This window comes from Cetorhinus maximus, chromosome 3 (genome assembly GCF_964194155.1).
Source record: "Cetorhinus maximus chromosome 3, sCetMax3.hap1.1, whole genome shotgun sequence".
In the NCBI taxonomy this organism is placed as follows: Eukaryota; Metazoa; Chordata; class Chondrichthyes; order Lamniformes; family Cetorhinidae; genus Cetorhinus; species Cetorhinus maximus.
Genome location: NC_135881.1, coordinates 84,885,704 through 84,907,316, shown reverse-complemented (window position 1 = coordinate 84,907,316; position 21,613 = coordinate 84,885,704). Strand labels below are relative to the sequence as shown.

The 21,613-nt window shown below is 42.1% G+C and overlaps 1 protein-coding gene across 1 annotated transcript in view; it reads left to right on the top strand.

Annotated features, from left to right (window-relative positions):
• The window catches only part of pkd1l1 (polycystin 1 like 1, transient receptor potential channel interacting), a 249,457-nt gene that overhangs the window by 33,044 nt on the left and 194,800 nt on the right, over nucleotides 1-21,613 (top strand). Inside the window, exon 9 of the mRNA XM_078534059.1 lies at nucleotides 20,219-20,440. Within this exon, the coding sequence (XP_078390185.1) occupies nucleotides 20,219-20,440 (222 nt within the window). The remainder of the gene's footprint in view (nucleotides 1-20,218; nucleotides 20,441-21,613) is intronic.

The following is a 21,613-nucleotide window of genomic DNA, read 5'->3' as shown; positions in this document are numbered from 1 at the left end:
GAAGGAAAGGGTACCAGGTTACTTGACAGTAAGGGCAATGGCACTATCATGGTGGTTTGGATGCGGCAAGTTGTGCAATATGTAGGCAAGTGGGGAGACATTGAAAGAGAAGGAATTTCTGCCCATAAGCCGTGTTTCTATCAATACCCAGATCATCTGTTATGAGGTCAAGAATCCCAAAGGCCTCTTTAGTGAGGGAGCAAGCATTCATAAATCATAGGATTTGAATGAAATTGGGGAGGAGGTGAGACAAGATAACTCCAATGAGCAAAAAGCAAAACACTGCGGATGCTGGAAATCTAGAACAAAAATACCTGGAAAAACTCAGCAGGTCTGACAGCATCTGCGGAGAGGGATGCAGTTGACATTTCAAGTCTGTATGACCCTTCATCAGAACTAAAAAATATAGAAATGAGATGAAATATAAGCTGGTAGAGGGGGGTGGGAGGGACAGGTGTGAGCTCGATAGAGGGCCAGTGAAAGGTGGAGGCCAAGAAGAGACTGCCAAAGATGTCATAGACAAAAGGAAAAGGGGGTGTTGACGATGGTGATATTATCTAAAAGATGTGCTAAAGGGGACATTAAGGGTAACAAGCAGGACAAGCTAGTGGCAGATGGCCCTAGTGGGGGTGGGGTGAGGGGAAGGGATCGAAATGGGCTAAAAGGTAGAGATGAAACAATAGATCGAAATAAATTTAAAAATAGGTGGGAAAAGAAAAGTGCATTTGTAAAAAAATTATAAATTATTGGAAAAAAGGGGATCGGAAAGGGGATGGGGATGGAGGAGAGAGTTCACAATCTGCAATTGTTGAACTCAATATTAAGTCCGGAAGACTGTAAAGTGCCTAGTCGGAAGATGAGGTGCTGTTCCTCCAGTTTGCGTTGAACTTCACTGGAACATTGCAACAGGCCAAGGATGGACATGTGGGCATGAGAGCAAGGTGGTGTGTTGCAATGGCAAGTGACAGGGAGGTCTGGGTCATGCTTGCGGACAGACTGAAGGTGTTCTGCAAAGCGGTCACCCAGTCTGCGTTTGGTCTCTCCAATAGCACATCTTTTAGATAATATCACCACCGTCAACACCCTTTTGTCCTTTTGTCTATGACATCTTTGGCAGTCTCTTCTTGGCCTCCACCTATCACTGGCTCTCTATTGAGCTCTACCTGTCCCTCCCACCCCCCTCTATCAGCTTATATTTCATCTCATTTCTATATTTTTTAGTTCTGATGAAGGGTCATACAGACTCGAAACGTCAACTGTATCCCTCTCCGCAGATGCTGTCAGACATGCTGAGTTTTTCCAGGTATTTTTGTTTTTGTTTTAACTCCAATGAGCAAGTTGGTCACCAGGAATAGAGGGCGGCGCAGTTGGGGTGCTGCTGTGAGAGAACTGCAACAGGTGCCATTGTGAAGATATAAGAGGTTCTTGGCTGAACAATAGTATTGAATGGAGAAATATCAAAGGACATATTGTGCTGGAGAAGGGGTGATGGGGCAGAGCTGATGAGGGACAAACACCAATGTCACACATCCAGTATTAAATTTTATCATCAGTGGAAAAAAAATGCTAGAATCAGAACTTTGATTCTTGATCAGGAGAGCTATTAGTCCCTCGTTCAATGTCGATCAAAAGGTTGAATTTGCTTGACTGTGTTAGACCAGCTTTGCCATGTAATTAAGTATGAAATTAGGTGTAATTTTTTTGAAGACTCGACTTCGTTTAATGCTGAAAATAGAGACATGTTGCCGAAGTTATTTGTCTTGCACTTATCAGGACAAACACAAGAATGCCAAATTTAAACAATTTATACGAAAGGAGAAAAGAGTGCTGATTGGTTGGCAAGCCGATTCTGATTGGCTGAGGCATTGCCATGGAGTAAACAACAGGCTCCCAAAGCTCCCACTTAATTCAAAAAATGCACAAGTTTTGAACATATTCCTTTTGTTTGCAGAAAATGAGTCCCAGCGCATGAATGTGTGTCACTTCCAGCAAGCATAAATGAGCCACGTTACAAGTTTCATTTAACATAAATCGGTTGTTAGTGTAGCTATTATCATACTCTGGTTTCTTCAGCAGTTTCAATCGCAGATTCAAATCTAATTGCAGTTTGTTTTGAGTTTTGCAAGCTGGGCTGATTTGAGTATGCTTATTATGAACAACTTCAGGGACGTGTTACATATGAATTAGGAGCAAGACTGGCCACTGTGCCCTGTACAACAGAAGCAAAACCTCCCTACTTTTGTAATCAATTCCCATCACAATGAATGACAACATTCTATTAGCTTTCCTAATTAGATAATAAGGCAACTGCTGTACCTGCATACTAACCTTTTGTGATTAATACACTAGGACATCCAGATCCCTCTGAATCTCAGAGCTCTGCAATCTCTCACTGGTTAAATAATAAGCTTTTTTATTCTTCCTGCCAAAATTAATGATTTCACATTTGCCCACATTATATTCCGTTTGCCAGATCTTTGCCCGCTCACTTAACCTGTCTCTGTCACTTTGTAGCCTCCTTCAGTCCTCTTCACAATTTACATTCCTACCCCACCTTGTGTCGTCTGCAAATTTAGCAACCTTTTCTTTGGTCCCTTCATTCAAGTCATTTATATAAATTGTAAAAAGATGAGGCCCCAGCACTGACCCCTGTGGCACACCACTCATCACAACCTGCCAACCAGAAAAAGACCCATCTATGCCAACTCTCTACATCCTGTTAGCTAGCCAATCTTCTATCCATACCAATATGTTACCCCCTATACCATGTGCTTTCATTTTCTGCAATATCCTTTGATGTGGCACTTTATCAAATGCCTTCTGGAAATCTAAGTAGAGTACATCCACCGATTCCCCTTTATCCACAGCACAAGTGACTCATTCAAAGCACTCCAATAAGTTGGTTAAACATGATTTCTCTTTTACAAAACCATGTTGAATCTGCCTGATTGCCTTGAATTTTTCTAAGTGCCCTGCTATAACATCTTTAATAATAACTTCTAAAATTTTCCCTATGACAGATGTTAGGCTAACTGGCCTATAGTTTCCTGCTTTCTGCCTCCCTCCCTTTTTGAATAAAGGAGTTATAGTTGCTATTTTTCATTCTAATAGAACCTTCCCCTTTTTAGAAAATTAAAACCAGTGCATCAACTATCTCATTAGCCACTTCTTTCACTTCGGGTGAAGTCCATCTGGACCTGGGGATTTGTCAGCCCTCAGCCCCAACAATTTGCTCAATACCACTTCCCTGGTGATTGTAATTTTTCCGAGTTCCTCCCTCCCTTTTCCTGATTTACAGCTATTTCCGGGATGTTACTTGTGTCCCCTATAGTGAAGACCGAAGCAAAATACCTGTTTAATTGATCTGCTGTCTCCCTACTTTTCATTATCAATTCCCCAGAAGCACTTTCTATAGAACAAAAGCTCATTTTGTTAAATCTTTTCTTATTTAAATATCTATAGAAACTCTAACTGTACGTCTTGATATTACTAGATAGCTTTCTCTCATACTCTAATTTTTCCCTCTGTATTCATCTTTTTGTCATTCTTTGCTGTTCTTTACATTCTTTCCAATCTTCAGACCTGCCACTGGACTTTGTGTAATTATATGCTTTTTCTACAAGTTTGATACTATCTTTAACTTTTTTAATTAACCACGGATGGTGGGCCTTTCCTTAGAATTTTTCGTTCTCATTAGATTGTATCTATTCTGTGTATTCTGAAATATCCCTTTAAATGTCTGCCACTGAACATCTATTAACATATCTCTTAACCTCATTTGCCAGTTCATTTTAGCTAGCTCTGCTTTCATGTCCTCATAATTGCCCTTATTGAAGTTTAAAATACTAGTCTTGGACACACTCGTTTCTCTCTCAAAATGAATGTAAAATTCAATCATATTATGATCGCTGCTACCTAGGGGTGCCTTCACTGGGAGGATATCCATTAATCCTATCTCATTGCTCAATACCAGGTCTCGTATAGCTTGCTCTCTGTTTGGCTCCAGAATGTGCTGTTCTAAGAAACTATCCCAAAAACATTTTGTGAACTCCTCATCTATGCTACCTTTGCCCATCTGATTTTTCCAGTCCATATGTAAATTAAAATCCCCCATGATTATTGCTGAAACTTTCTGGCATCTCCTATTATCTCTCCTTTTGCACTCTGTCCTACTGTGTAGTTACAATTAGGAGACCTATACACCATTCCACCAGTGACTTCTTGCCTTTATCATTCCTCATCTCAACCCAAGATGCTTCTACATTCTGGTTTCCTGAACTTAGGTCATCCAGCTCTAATGTGCCAATACCATTATTAATTAACAGAGCCATCCATCCACTTTTTCCTAACTTCGTGCCCTTCCTAAATGTCACATACCCTTCAATATTCAGATCCCAATCTATGTCATCCTATAGCCATGTAATGGCTATCAGATCGCACTTATTTATTTCTCTCTGCACTAACAGTCCATCTGTTTCGTTTCAAATGCTTTGTGTGTTTAGATACAGAGCCTTTAATTTTGTCTCATTGCAGGATTCCTAGCCTCTGACCTGCTCTTGTAGCCACAGTATTTATATGGCTAGTCCAATGCAGTTTCTGGTCAATGGTAACTCCCAGGATGTTGATAGTGGAATATTCAGTGATAGGAATGCCATTGAACACCAAGGGGCGATGGTTGGATTCTCTCTTGTTTGAGATGGTCATTGCTTGGCACTTGTGTGGCGCGAATGTTATTTGCCACTTGTCGGCCCAAGCCTGGATATTGTCCAGGTCTTGCTGCATTTGGACATGGACAGCTTCAGTATCTGAGGAGTCGCGAATGGCGCTGAACATTGTGCAATCATCAGCGAACATCCCCACTTCTGACCTGATGATGGAAGGAAGGTCATTAATGAAGCAGCTCAAGATGGTTGGGCTGAGGACACTACCCTGAGGAACTCCTGCAGTGATGTCCTGTAGCCGAGATGACTGACCTCCAACAACCACAACCATCTTCCTTTGTGATAGGTATGACTCCAACCAATGGAGAGTGTTCCCCCTGATTCCCATTGACTCCAGTTTTGCTAGGACTCCTTGATGCCACACTCTGTTAAATGCGGCCTTGATGTCAAGGGCAGTCACTCTCACCCCACCTCGGGAGTTCAGCTCTTTTGTCCATGTTTGAACCAAGGCTGTAATGAGGCCAGGAGCTGACTGGGCATCAGTGAGCAGATTATTGCTAAGCAAGTGCTGCTTGATAGCACTGTTGATGACCCCTTCCATTAGTTTACTAATGATCGAGAGTAGACTGATGGGGCGGTAATTGGCCGGTTTGGATTTGTCCTCCCTTTTTGTGTACAGGACATACCTGGGCAATTTTCCACATAGCCAGGTAGGTGCCAGAGTTGTAGCTGTACTGGAACAGCTTCGCTAGGGGCACGGCAAGTACTGGAGCACAAGCCTTCAGTACTATTGCCAGAATATTGTCAGGGCCCATAGTCTTTGCAGTATCCAGTGCCTTCAGCCGTTTCTTGATATCACGTGGAATGAATTGAATTGGCTGAAGACTGGTATCCATGATGCTGGGGATCTCGAGAGGAGGCCGAGATGGATCATCCACTTGGCACTTCTGGCTGAAGATTGTAGCAAATGTTTCAGCCTTATCTTTAACACTGCAATGCTGGGCTCCCCCATCATCAAGGATTGGGATATTTGTGGAGCCTCCTCCTCCAGTGAGTTGTTTACTTGCCCACTACCAGTCGCGACTGGATGTGGCAGGACTGCAGAGATTAGATCTGATCCGTTGGCTGTGGGATTGCTTAGCTCTTTCTATCAGTTGCTGCTTATGCTGTTTGGCACACAAGTAGTCCTGTGTTATAGCTTCACCAGGTTGACACCTCATTTTTAGATATGCCTAGTGTTGTTCCTGGCATGCCCTCTGCACTTTTCATTGAACCAAGGTTGATCCCCTGGCTTGATGGTAATGGTAGAGCAGGGGATATGCCGGGCCATGAGGTTACAGATTGTGTTTGAGTACAGTTCTGCTGTTGCTGATGGCCCACAGTGCCTCATGGATGCCCAGTCTTGAGTTGCTAGCTCTGTTCGAAATCGGTCCCATTTGGCATGATGGCAGTGCCACACAACACAATGGAGGGTATCTTCAATGTGAAGTCGGGACTTCGTCTCCACAGAGACTGTACGTTGGTCACTCCTGCCAATACTGTCATGAGCTTGACAATTCACACTGTTAGGTTCAGCTTTAATGACACAATGTATGTCCAAATACATGGTGTTGCCATGGGTCTCCTCTAGGCCCAGATCTCACAAACATCTTTGTTGGGTTCCATGAGAAAATGTGTCTTTGATGGAATGACATCTAACCTCCTGCTCCTTGCATATTTCCAATATTTGGATGCTATGTTTGCTATACTTAAATCCGCAGCTGCATGTAATAATTTCCTTGCATATCTTAATGAGCTCCAAGCTGTGCTCAAATTCACCTATGAAAGGTAGCAGTCAAATGAACTCCCTTTCCTTGACGTACTAGTTGAGAAATCTGCCAGGGGATCCTCTACCGCAGTCTACCTCAAGCCTACCTTCACTAGTCAATATATGTGTGGGTATTCTTACAGTTCCACACACTATGGCCAGGATTTGCCAGTCAGCGAGCGGGGGGCGGGGCCCGCTCGTCGATGTGTAAAATGATGCAGGATGATGTTAGGTAGAACTCCCGACGTCACCCCGCCCCATTTAAATTTTCAGGTTGGCGGAGGCTCAGCCGAATCAGCTGTGCGCCCGCCGACTGTCAATGGCCTATTGAGGCCATTGACAAAGTAATTAATGTAATTAGTGGACCTGCCGGGCATTGGAAAAAGCATGAAATCTCATCCACAGGTGGAATGAGGTTTCATGTATGTTTATAAATTTTTGATAAAAGTGAAACTGAAAGTGATGGACATTTCCAAACTCAAGTGACAGTGTCACATGAGGGGACATGTCAGGGAAATTTTTTTTTTAATGTTTTCAATATTTTTTGATGTGTAGCTGATCTCCCTGAGGCAGCACTTAGCCTCAGGGAGATGAGTATGCTCTTTCGTGCACATTTGCGAAAGAGCGCACTGTCAGCTCAGGGAATCCCCCCGCTTGCACAGGGAGCACATAGCGCTTCCTTGCGGATGTCATGCTGGGCGGGCCTTAATTGGCCCGCCCATGTAAAATGGCAGCACGCCTCCGATCGGTGGCACCAATCGGAGGTGTGCCTCCACGTGTCCGCTCTTGAACTTACCCCCGATGGGGGGAAAATTCTGCCCTACAAGTTTGGCTTTATCGGCAATCATGTAAACAGGGACCAAGCCATTTGCTCACTATGCAAGCTTGATGCTGAAATAGGGCGTATCGAAGACATGCTGTGGGATAGTGGCTATCCTGATAAGATCATTTTGCACTGTATATCATGCAAACTCATTAACGGGGCTGAGGCCATCACTTTCAGTCCTGAAAAGTGCCCAGTCTACCTCAGATTACCCTGGAAGGACAAGGTATCTCAAAATTTGAGCAACAAGTAAAGCTAGCTGTTTCATGCTGCTACTATACAATAGCAACACGAGTGGTATTCGCCAATAACAGGATGCTGCCTTCAAGCCAAGAAGACATTCTGCCTATCACGCAAATAAGTCATGTGGTATATAAATTTCAGTGCCAGTGTGAAACTAGGTATGTAGGTCGTACGTCCCAAAAACTGGAGGATCGTATCAAACAGCATGTCCCAGTTGCCAGTCACAATGGGCGATGGACAGACTGTACCCAAGCAGCCCATGCTTGCAAAATTCTCAATGCAGTTTCCAACATAAGATGTGATTCCACGATTGGACAACATTTGCTAAATAATCCTCAGTGTGCTGAGAATTACACTGACAACCAATTTAAGGTTGTCAGTTGGGCTTTCATTGTGGCATATTTGCATGTACTGGAAGCTACATCTTTTAATACACAGGATCCTGTTTTTTGCAGACAGAAAAAAACATGTAAACACATTGCACCTGCTTCAAGTAAACAAAGTAAGTGACAGCTATTTGCTGGTTTAATCTCCAGGGCAATGTCTTGACCAATCAGAGTCAAGCTGCCTGGTTTAAATTTCAAACAATGCTTGGCAGTTAACTGTCAATCACCATCAACTGATGCAAAGCCTCTACCAATCTGTGTTCACTTGCCAACCAATCAGCATGCATCCCCTACAGAATAAATATGTTGTTTCTCCTGGCATTGGTATTTTCTTATGCATTGTCCTGATGAGTGCAATACAAAAAACTTTGACAAAAAAGTCTCTCTTTTTTCAGCAGTGTTTCTACTTTGTTGTGTTGCAGAATTGCAGAAGATTAAAAAGACACGTCAGCATTTTTTCTTTCCATAGGAAATTAAACTTCTGTAAATTTCAACCCTTTTTCTTGGTTATTTGAACATGTAAAGGGAAACTTGAACTCATTGTCAATAAATTATATGCCCATCAGGAAGAGAAAGGAAAATGTACTAAACATGCGATTGATCTGAAATTTGAAACTTGTATTATTTTCAGTTCTTGCATTTTTTAAAATCAATTATCTTTTCACTCCCATCCATCACAGAAGCGAAGAAGCACAGGAGGCTTTTCAATCCATTTTGTCTGTTAACCCTTTCCTAGAATAATCCAGAATTAATCCCACTACCCTCCCTGTTTCCCATAGTGCTGTTGCTTTGTCTGCTTGAACACTTCTCCTTCAAAAGGTACAATTTTCTCTTCCTTAACTTCTCATGGTAAAGCGGTCCATGTTGTAAGAATTCTCTGCATTGAGAACTTACTCCTAACCTCGACTTTAAATCTCATAATGACTAGCTTAGCTTGATACACAACCCCCTTGTCACTGTCTTCCTAACCAGTGGAAATAATCTTTTCCCTTGCATCATATTGAAATCCTTTGCAATATTAAAAATATTGTGTGTATTTTCTTACGCCTTCTCTGCCACAGTAGAATTAGTCTCGGTGAGTCAAGTCTGGCCTCGCACCTATAATTTCTAGTCCTTGGTGACATCCTGTTCAATCCATGCTGTTTGGTCTCATTTACATGAATGCCTTTTCTAAGTGGGATGTTCCAAACTGCAATGATGCTCTAACTGTGGCCTAACATATGCACCATTACCTCTTCGCTGTTGTATTCTTTGCCTTTATTAATAAAACCCAAATGCCATTAGTCTCTTGTCTAGTTTTGAGAATCTGCATTAATATGTGTAGAAAATTATGCATTTGAACCCTTATGTTTCTGTTCATCCACCCTTCTGCATCTTTCCATCATTCTTTATTTACTTTTCAAAATTCATTACCTTGTACTTCTCTACATTATAGTTGCACTATTATCTATCCGGCAATTTTTCTGACTTCTTCAGCTCCCTTTAATTTGACTGTTCTTTGTTTGTTGGACTAAAAACTTAGTTGTTTCCCTGTTCTCACATATTTCTCTCAGCCATCCGAAAATCTCCCTCTGTATCTCATCTCCATTATTTATTGTGTTGTGATATTCACTGAGGATGATGTAATTTCCATCCCTATCCCTTTATTCTATCCAGTAGTATTCTATCTTAATGGAGCCCTCAGGAAAACATTTATCTTCAAACACTGTAATGGAATCATTTATTAATTCCACCACCCACATCATTTTCCTTCTTTATTTCTACTGAAAATGTTGTAATTATGGCCTGAATTTTTCCCGCATCGAGCGGGCTCGACGGGAGCGGGCGGGGGCAGTCGCAGAGCCGACCGCCATCCGCGATTGGCTCCACACTGCCATTTTACACGGGCAGGCCAATTAAGGCCTGCTCAGCATAATACGTAAATGGTAGTGCTTAACGCTACCTGTGCGGGCGGGGGGAGGAGGGAGAGCCAGGGCCAGTGCTCTTTTGTGCATGGAGCTGCCTCAGGGGGATTGAAGCACTTTTGAAATTAATAAATAAATGAAATAAAAATTTAATGAAACATGTCCCCTCATGTGACTGTGTCACATGAGATGGGACATGTTTTTATATTTTTTTATTAAAAATTAAAAAATTTTTAAAGTTTAATTTGTTAAAGCTTTAGGAAACCTCATCGTGGATGAGGTTTCCTAAAAAACACAAAGGCCGCTTGGCCTTTTCGCCTGCTGGTCAACCGTTGGGTTGGGCGGGCAGTGTAAATTTGAAATTAATTAGTCCCTTAATGGCCTTAATAGGCCTTGTAATTATCGGCAGGCGTGCAGCAGACTGGCGTAAGCCCGCCATATGAAACATCACCCGTCATTTTGCGCGCTGGCATATCAGGTCAGCCCCCGCACGCTGACTGGAAAAGTCCTGGCTTCTAAGTTCCCAGTGTAAAACTCCAGTTGGTAAGAAAGAAAGAAACCAAGTCTTCTTCCATGCAGAGCTTTATTCCAGCTCACATAAAGCTCCATGTCCCAATCATCACCTGTTTCCCCTTTATACTCTTTTGAGTTTAGGAATTGTCCCTGAATCTTCTTTTATTTAGACTTTTTTCCATTACCTTTGATACGAAGAATGCCATGTCTGTCACCTCGACAACGGCGAGAGTTTCTGCTGCCAAAGTACTCTTTATTACCTTCTGCATCTTTTTAGTTTCCCACACCAAAGGGCAACATCTACCTCTTTTCCCCCCTAAGAAATATAAATTCTCCTGCTCTTGAAAACCCACCGGAGGTTTGCATAAGAAGCATCACTATAAACAAATGGTCTCATATTCCTAGTATCATGCAAAGATGGGAATACAAGACACACTGCTCCGTTTTTAATTTTTTCAATGTTTTGTTTACCCAAGTAACATTTTCAACTTTAGGACTGTTCACTGCAGCACTTAATTCTAAAACATCAAAACTGACATCTGGCCTTGTTTGTATCCCCATCCAATTCAGCTGCCAATTAGACTTCAGTTCATCCACTTTAGTTTTGGAAGCCGCTGTACTTTTTTGAGAGGCCCAACTAGGACTAACTGTGATGGGATTAACATTCTTTAAATAGGATAGCTGATACAAAGTGACATTTGATCCACTCTGCCTGGTTTCCATTCTGATGTATTTCAAGGCTCCAGAAGCCTGACTTCCAATCTTGAACTATGTCCTAAGCCCATCAATGACAATCTTTTCAAATTCGCTACTCTCATCCCACAAAAAGTCATCTACCTGCATCATGAAGATGCCCAAAAGCCTCCCCACCTCCCCCCCCCCCACCCCATCCACTGGTGCCAATAAAACATTACAGGGTCAGCTTTCAACTAGAGACAGCCCAGTTTTCGTAAAACGGACTTCACTGAGAAATACCAAACTCTGGAAGCCTCATTTCAACCATATACGCATTTATTTAATTTTCAGAGTGTCCCTTCTGTGCTCGGCACTTCCTTCAGAGGAGAAAAACTTCCCTTTGAAGCTGGTCTCACTGCAAAAGAAAAGCAGCTACAATATCAATTGATTTGCATTTCCAAGAATTTGTTGCTAACAGAGCCACGAAGATCTTCAAAATTACCTTTCCTGCCATAGGTGAATCTACTCCTATATCTTAGTCACCCAATTTTTCTTCAAAATCTCATGCTACTAGCCTGGCTTTAGCCTTATAAGTCCCATCATGGAGCACCTTTCCCATGCATATCCATCTGTGTGATAGGGCTGGCTGTCCCCTATCAGGCAGCTCTGTGTACACCTCAAATTCTCTCCAGCTGTGTCATTCTTGCTGTGTGGCATCTATTATAAACTTGTCGTTTAATTTGCTCGTATCCACTAAAACTTCTGGATCACATGGATATCTGCTGCTTGTGGCACTCCTGGTCTGAGTCATATTCCTTGACCTTATTAAACCATGTTCTCTACCCTGCCTTCAATCTCGCTCTGGACTGCTACTGTTTGATCTCCCCCTTCTATTAAAATTTTCTTTCAACAGTTCATGGTCTCTTCCTAAGGGCATGTTCATTCCCAAACCCACTCTCCGAACTTGCACTACGTTTTTTTGCCTTCCACTTTTGTACTTAGTGTTCCCAATCTATGGGCCTAACCTTCTTCCCCTTATCTCATACATTAACTAGTTTTTGCATTTTCCAGTGGCCTTCCCTGCCGTACCTATAATAGTTGCAACCCTTATTGACTGGCCCCTTCTGGCAAGTATGTAACTCCAGTGCCAGCTTTTGGCAGTTGATTTCTGGGACAAACCACCTCATCTTGTTCGTCAGAATTATTGTGTGCTTGTTCAGACACCCTATTGATCGCATCAATCTGCTCCCCACAATTATGCAACATACGAGTATGAATAGTACATGGTTCCTCACCACTTTCTATAAACCTTTCCAGATCCGCAAATTTGTAACCTGGGCCAGCTAACCTTGATGAATGCACCCAAATAGTCTTGTTCCCATGCTGTAAAATGACTGTTTTACCGTCTTTACCTATAACCTTTCCGCTCGTTAAGTCCTTCTATTTTATAGTACACCATGTCCCCCTGTTTGAAAATAGCTTCCGATGGCTGTACATTGTGCCTTGAGGCTCGCCGAATTCTTTTGAAAACTTCAGCTTCAATGAATGCTTCTCTGCCCGCGTGCAGTGCATTCAAATACTCAGGAAAACTGGAGCTAATTGTAGTTCCCTCCCAAGTTCCCAAGGGGGGGGTGATCACTCATAACTGGAGGAATTTTTGGATTCCTACCAAAAGCCAAATGATATGGACTATAGCCCCCAACCATCTGCAGTGAATTCTTGGCATGGACAGCCCATGCTAGAGCAGATGTTAATTTACAGCTTAGTTGATCTGCCAAAATTTTACGAAGCATCTCATCTATCACCATGTGATTCTTTTCACAAACCCTGTCGCTAAAAGGGTTTTCTGCTGCCGTATTCATAACTATTACATTCATGTTTTCACACACATCCCGAAATTCATCATTAGCAAATTCCACCCCCCCACATTATCAGGGAAGAATTTTGCCGGGAGCCCCAGCCTGGTCCCTATCCACTTTTCCATTACTGTATCCACAATTATTTTCTTTTCTTTACTAAGTATTATTGTTGACTGGTGAAACCTAGTTGCCAGACCTACACAATGTAAAATGAAAATGTTTTTTTCTTTATCACACAGCTTTAAAACCATAGCCACAATTTCATTGAAATCCCTCGCTAAGGGTAGACTCACTGTGGGCTGCGATGGTGTCCTTCTGTATTTCTTACATATATCACTTATCTCTCTATAACTTTAGTGTCCACTTCATCCCTTGTTCCTGCATCCTTTAGCAAAATTTTTAACTTTTGGGAAGAGGAAAGAGCAAACTGCTGATGTAACTTTAACACTATTAGCTTCTTTCCCCCTCTAAATTCCTGTCCCTTGATGCTAATAGAACTTCTTTTATTTCTTAGTGGAAAAGTTAGGTTTCATTAAAGGAATACAATAGTGACCAGATTGTTGGAAAATGACAAGGCCATTGTATTTGGAAAACCTGTGTATTTACGTGTCCAGCTTCATTTGCTCTTTTTTTGTCAATGGCCTGCTCAATAGTAACGGCATTTCGCTGGGCACTCCATCCGTGCTGATAAAATGATTGACTCAAGCTATATTACAGGGAATCACTACTTTTTAAAGATTTCTAATGTGTTATCATCCCCAAATCTGAAACTGATGGAACTCTCAATTTACTCATCCTTACAAACATATGAATTAGGAGCAGGAGTAGACCACTCAGCCCCTTGAGCCTGCTCCGCATTCAATAAGATCGTGGCTGATCTGAATGTAACCTCAACCCCACATTCCTGCCTTCCCTTGATAACCTTTCACCTCTTTGTTAATCAAGAATCTATCTAGCCCTGCCTTAAAAATATTCAAAGACTCTGCTTCCACCGCCTTTTGAGGAAGAAAGCTCCAAAGACTCTCAGCCCTCTGAGAGAAAAAAATTCTCCTCATCTGTCTTAAATGAGCGACCCCTTATTTTTAAACATTGACCCCTAGTTCTAGATTCTCCCACAAGAGGAAACATCCTCTCCACGTCCACCCTGTCAAGACCCCTCAGGATCTCAAAGGTTTCAATTAAGTTGCCCCTTACTCTTCTAAATTCTAGTGGATACAAGCCTAACTTTTCCAGCCTTTCCTCATAAGAGAAGCCGACTATCCCTGGTATTAGTCTGGTAAACCTTCTCTGAACTGCTAACACGTTTACATTTTTCTTTAAATAAGGAGACCAGTACTGTACACAATACTCCAGATGTGGTCTCACCAGTGTCTTGTATAACTGCGGCATAGCCTCCCTACTTTTGTAATCAATTCCCCTTACAATAAATGATAACATTCTATTAGCTTTCATAATTACCTGCTGTACCTACGCAATCTCTTATGATTCATGCACTAGGACACCCAGAAGCATCTGAATCTCAGAGCTCTGCAATCTCTCACCATTTAGATAATTAGCTTTTTAATTCTTCCTGCCAAAATGAACGATTTCACATTTGCCCACATTATACTCCATTTGCCAGATCTTTGCCCACCCACTTAACCTATGTCACTTTGTAGCCTCTTTACGTCCTCTTCACAATTTACTTTCCTACCTATCTTTGTGTCATCTACAAATTTAGCCACCATTCTTTGGTCCCTTTATCCAAGTCATTTATATAAATTGTAAAAAGTTGAGGCCCTAGCACTGATCCCTGTGGCACACCACTTGTTGCATCCTGCTAACTGGAAAAAGACGCATTTATACCAACTCTTTGCTTTCTGTTAGCTAGCCAATCTTCTATCCATGCCAATATGTTACCGCCTACACCATGAGCTTTTATGCAATAACCTTTGAGGTGGCATTTTATCAAATGCCTTCTGGAAATCTAAGTATAGTACATCCACCGGTACTCCTTATCCATAGCACATGTGACTCTTTCAAAGAACTCCAATAAATTGGTTTAACATGATTTCCCTTTTACAAAACCATGTTGACTCTGCCTGATTGTGTTGAATTTTTCTAAGTGCCCTGTTATAACATCTTTAATAATAGCTTCTAAAATCTTCCCTATGACAGATGCTAGGCTAACTGGCCTATAGTTTCCTGCTTTCTGTCTCCCTCCTTTCTCTCATATTCTAATTTTTCCTTTCGTATTAACCTTCTTGTCATTCTTTGCTGTTCTTTATATTCTTTCCAATCTTCTGACCTGCCACCCGTTTTTGCGTAATTATATGCTTTTTTGTTAAGTTTGATACTGTCTTTGACATTTTTAGTTATCCACTGATGGTGGGCCCTCCCCCTGGAATTTCTTTCATGGGAATGTATACATTCTGTGTATTTTGAAATATCCCTTTAAATGTCTGCCACTGAACTTCTATTGACACATCCCTTAACCTCATTTGCCAGTTCACTTTAGCTAGCTCTGCTTTCATGCCCTCACAATTGCCCTTATTGAAGTTTAAACTACTAGTCTTGGATGCAATCATTTCTCCCTCAAAATGAATGTAAAATGCAATCATATTATGATCGCTGCTACCTAGGGGTGACTTCACTAGGTGGTTATCCATTAATCCTATCTCATTGCTCAACATCAGGTCTAGTATAGCCTGCTCTCTGTTTGGCTCCAGAACGTGCTGTTCTAAGAAACTATCCCAAAAACATTTAGTGAACTCCTCATCTACGCTACCTTTGCCCATCTGATTTTTCCAGTCTACATGTAGATTAAAATCCCCCATGATTATTGCTGAACCTTTCTGGTAAGCTCCTGTTATCTCTCCTTTTTATACTCTGTCCTACCATGTAGTTACAATTAGGAGGCCTGTACACCACTCCTACAAGTGATTTCTTGCCTTTATCATTCTTCATCTCAACCCAACAAACCGCTTCTACACTCTGGTTTCCTGAACTTAGGTCACCCCTCTCTAATGTGCTAAAACCATTACCCCTCCAACTTTTCCTCATTTCCTGCACTTCCTAAATGTCACAAACCCATCAATATTCAGGTCCCCATCTATGTCATCCTGTAGCCATGTCTCTGTAATGGCCATCAGATTGTACTTATTTCTTCCTGTTTGCGCTATCAGTCCACTTGTTTTGTTTCGAATGCTACGTGCGTTTACATAGAGCCTTTAGTTTTGTCCTTTTATTATTTTTGTAGCATCTAACCTTATCTGCTGATTTACTCTTAGAGTTGTACTCTCTGTCGCTTCCTGTCACAGCCTGTTTATCATTTCCTATATTAACATCAGCCTCCCTTGCCTTGCCTCTACTCTTTGGTTTACCACATCTTCCCAAATTTGATCCCTTGGCCCGAGTATTCAGTTTAAAACCCTCTCTACTTCCCTAGTTAGGCAGTGCGCGAGGACACTGGCCCCAGCATAGTTCAGATGTGGACTGTCCCAACGGTACAGATCCCACTTTTCCCTATACTGTAGCCAGTGCCCCACAAACCGAAACCCATTTATCCCACACCAGTCTTTGAGCCACACGTTCCATTTCTCTAATCGTATTTGTCCTATTGCCAATTTGCATGTGGCTCAGGTAATATTCCGGAAACTATTACCTTTTGGAGTTCTGCTTCTTGATTTAGTGCCTAGCTCCTCATCCTGAATATGCAGAGCCTTCTTCCTCATCCTGCCTATGTCGTTGGTACCTACCTGGACCATGACCACTGGATCCTCCCCCTCCCACTGCAAGTTCCACCCCAACCCTGAGCAGATGTCCCGAACCCTGGCACCAGGCAAGCAACAAAGTTGTCTGGATTCTCGCTCTTTGTTACAAAGGACAGTATTAATCCCCCTTACTATACTGTCCCCTATTACCACTACGTGCCTTTTTGATCCCCCCGCTTGGATGGCTTCGTGTACCACGGTGCCATGGTCAATTTGCTCATTCACCCTGCAGCTCCTACTCTCATCGAAACAAACTGAGAGAACCTCAAACCTGTTGGACAATTGCAAGGCTCACACTCCTGCACTCCTGCCCTCTGGGTCCCCTTATCTGCCTCACTCGCAGTCACATCCTCCTGTCCCTGACCACCTACCAAATGAGAAGATTGTATCCTAAGTGGTGTGACCATCTCTTGGTACAAAGCATCCAGGTAACATTGCCCCTCCCTGATGTGTCGCAGAGTCTGCAGCTCAGCCTCCAGCTCACTGACTTTGAGCCGAAGCCCTCAAGCCGCAAACATGTTTGCCCTGGATCATAATGTTATACAGGAGCTCCCACATGCTGCGGCCTTGATACATCACCTGTCCTACCATCCTTAATGTGTTTTAACTAATTACTTAATTATATTAATCACTTATTTAATGTTGCTTTCTTATATATTTTATTAACCTTACCATCAAATTATGTACTATTTTAAACCTTAGGGATAGAATAGAACTTACCAACTTACCAGATACTCACCAAACAGCTAGCTCCTTTCCCTATAGTAGAGCAAGAACCAATTTCTATGGGGTGAGAAAGATAGAAAGCGGAAACAAAGTCCTTCTCCCAACTCCCCTCTCACCAAACTCCAAGGAGAGAATTTTCTCCTCGTCGGGCAGGCCGGCTGGGAGTGTGCGCGGGCAGGCACGGAGCCAATCACTGCCTGCAATTGGCTGCTCGCCACCATTCTATGTGGGCGGGCCAATTAAACCCAGAAGCGCTCAACATTACCTGTGCAGGCGGGGGGAGGAGGGAGAGTCAGGGCCTGCACTCTTTCGTGCCTGATTGAAAATAGTTTCTGATAGCCGTAATAATAAAACATTGGAATAAAAGAAAAAATAAAATTACTCAGACATGTCCCCTCATGTGACATTGTCATATTGTCACATGAGCTGGGACATGTTTATGAATTTTCATAAGACATTTTATTAATAAATACTTCATGAAACCTCATCCCGCCCGTGGATGAGGTTTCATGAAAAATGCGAAGGCTGCCTGGGCTCTTCGCCTGCCCGCCAACCCTAAGGTTAGACGGGCAGCCCTGACAATCATTTTAATTAGCTAATTAATGGCCTTAACAGGCCTTTGACAGTTTGGCAGGTGCGTAGCTGCCTCCAGTGCGTGCCCGCCGAAATGAAGATCGGAATGACGCGTGGTGATTTTGGGACGCACACTCGACATCACTGCATGTCATTTAACGTGTCAGCGAGCGAGGCATAAGATTCTGGCCCAAGTCTTCACTCAGTTTGCCAGCTGCACTCCATTTGCCCTTGTTCTGATCCTTATTACTTATGGAGTCTAGGTAGCATTTTAGCCAGCCTATTCCACACACTGTGGATGTGCATCTGCTGTCTAATACCGCACAAATGAAGGACTCTGCAACCAACACATTCATTACCGGGCTGAAACTTCTTGTAACTAATACAATACCCGCTCTTTGGTAATATTTCCATCATCTTCTTCCGAGTCTTCTGTCTTTTGTTTAATTTCAAACCTTATTTATACCGTTTAGGACAAGTCATTTCAAAATACCATTACGTCTCGCACCTAAAACACCAATTGACCACATCCTGGGCATTTCTGCGGTTCATTCTTTTGTTGCAAGTCCCCAGTTCTTTTCACCTATCATAATTGTCAAAGGTGTTTCTGTCCTTATTTTGTCCAGTTACAATTCTCCTTTTGTACTGATGCTTGCGTCCTGTATTGAGACGGTCTTGCCACATCATTAATATGGTATCCTCCATTTTCTGTCTTAATGCCAAATGGTCCAATTGCACCATGAACACTGCTGGAAAGGAATGTTTTCCAAGGAATTTTTTAAGAGCCTCTGACATCTGTTCTAGTAGTGCGTGTCTTTCTGAAATTTAAATTCCTGTCAAACCTAGAAGTCTGTCCGTATTCAGTGCTTTAGCACAGTCTGATAACTTAAATGCCAGCACTGATTGCAAAAATTCAGCCTAGAAATTCCCCAATCTTGCATATAGTCTACTGAATTCCATTATATAATCTTCAATTTAACTATTGGCAGAACTATTGGAACTGAAGCAGTGGCGTTGTGGTATTGACACTGGACTAGTATCTTTTGGTTGGCGGACGTGCTGCCCGCCAACAATTAAGAAGCCTATTAAGGCTCTTAAGTAATTAATTAAGCTGCATTTTTCACTGCTCGCTCAACCACCCGGTTGGTGGGCGGGTGAATAGGCCAGGCAGTTTTTGCATTTTTAATGAAACCTCATCTACAGGCGGGATGAGGTTTCCAGCGCTTACTAAAAGAAAAAAAATTTTAACATCCTTTTTCACATGTCTCTCTTCGTGTGACTGAGTCACATGTGGGAACATGTTTATCTCATATGTTAAAAGTTTATTTTGGCATTTAAAATCTGCCAGCTCCCTGAGGCAGCTCTGTGCACAGCTCAGCGCTCGCGCTCCACCCGCCCACACCCTGGCAACACTGAGGCTCCCAGCGCACGTTTCACACAGGCTGGTTGTTATTGGCCAACCAGCATGAAATCACAGTTGGAAACCGATCGTGGGCAGCTGGCGATTTGGCAGCCCGTCGCGCCCGCCAGACGAGGGAAAAATTCTGCCCCTAGGGTAATGCTCTGGGGACTTGGGTTCAAATCCCACAATGGCAGATGGTGAAATTTGAATTCAATAAAAAATCTGAAATTAAAAGTCTGATGATGACCATGAAACCATTGCCAATTGTCGTAAAAACCCATCTGGTTCACTTACGTCTTTTAGGGAAGCAAATCTGCCATCCTTACCTGGTCTGGCCTACATGTTGCTCCAGACCCACAGCAATGTAGTTGACTCTTAAATGCCCTTTGAACAAGGGAAGTTTGGAATGGGCAATAAATGCTGGCCCAGTCAGTAACGCCCACATCCCATGAATGAATAATAAAAAATATTCTCTTCATTTATTTCAGCAATACCTTTTTCTAGTACTTGAGCCACTTCATTAACTCTGGCTTTGGTCTCTTGTCCCAAACCGCTTCATACTGGTTTAAATCCTCCCACTGATGTATTTACTTTCTTGGCAAGGAAATTGCCTTTGCCTGAATCAAAATAACAGTCTCCTCAGTAGACTTTTCCTTTGTTTCTGAACTTGCTGGATGGTCCGTGATATGAGTCCTTCCCTCCTGCACTAACCTCGTAGCACACATTTACATTTCTAGTTTTTCTCTCTCAAGAGAAGTAGCTGAAAAACAACAAACTTTACATGTTTTTTTTCCTAGGTGTCCTAATAGTTCAATCATTTTTGTAAATTGTAATCTAATCTGTTCTTTATTTCAAACATCCACATTTATTTTGCTCTTCTTCAACATTGCACAGATTTTCCTGGGCTTGTGAAACAGTGAGTGGATTAAATGTTCCTTGCTTCAAGCCTGATGCACCAGACCCGCTGAACACAACTTCTAGAACAGTCAGCGTCTCAATGTCTACACTGAAAACTGACATTGACCAGTTTCTCTTCAAGTTAATAGTTAACAATAATAACAGATATTCTTCAGAAGCACAACAGTTTATAACCATCAAAAAGGAAGACAACTTAAGGTATAAACTTAATATCATGGTATACAGAACACCTACAAAACAAATTTTCTACAGGAAAGGTTATTAAATATTTTGGAGTTCATTTTACACTTTATCATGATCTAGTGGCTAGCAACAAAGCATCAGGCTTTGGGAGCATATCTTCTCATTATTGGGAATTGTATGTAGTGTTGGCACAAAAGAAAAACAAAGCGATAAGCCTAGATTAGAACAATATTTTTGAAGTTTTTAAATTTGGAGAGAATGGGAGATTTCCTCTTTGCTACTTTTAACCAATAAAAAACTCTCTTGTAGGTAAGTTGATGGTGTTTTTGCTATTGTATTATCCTTTGTAATGGCAGGAGCTGGGGGAAGTCACAATGTTATCTGGATCTTTTCAGATCAAGCTGGTTTCTAGTTGTTCTGCATGGGTAATGGGTGGATCAGTAGAAATGCAGTGGCAGGCATTTAAGGAGGCGTTTCATAACATTCATTCCAATGACAAAGACTCTAGGAGACAAATGCACCATCCGTGGCTAACTAAGGAAGTTAAAGAAAATATTAAATTGAAAGAAAAAGTATTCAATTCTGTGAAGATTAGTGGAGGTCAGAAGGTTGGACAGAATTTAAAAACCAGCAAAGAATGATTAAAAAAGTAATAGAGAGGGAGGAATTAGAGTATGAGAAAAAGCTTGCTATAAATATAAAAACACTATTAAGAGTTTCTCCAAGTATTTAAAAAGGAAAATAATAATTAAATTGAGTGTGGTTCTTTTAGACAGTGGTCAGAATCTTCCATTCTGGAGTCTCAGTTCAGAGACTGGCGTCATATTTAAAGAGCACCTGGACAGCCTGCGCTATCCCTTCTACCTCTGCCTGGCCACTGCTGCACCCTTCCCCAGTGACCTATTCTCCCTTCTTTGGTCACCTTCCACACAACTTGCAATGCAACCACCTGGTCTCAAGCAGAGGCTGGCACTTATAGATGCACCCTAAGGAGGACAGTGCCATGGCAACTCACCTTTAATCATAGAAGAAGTCTACCTCACAGGTGCAAGCCGCTTATGTGTGGCCGTAAAAGTGAACATTCTAATTTCTTGCTGACAGGGAACTTAATTTGGAGGGGGATCTTAATTCTGACAAGGTGGCCTTTTAAAGAGCATGCATAACATGCTAATACATGCAAAAGGGTTT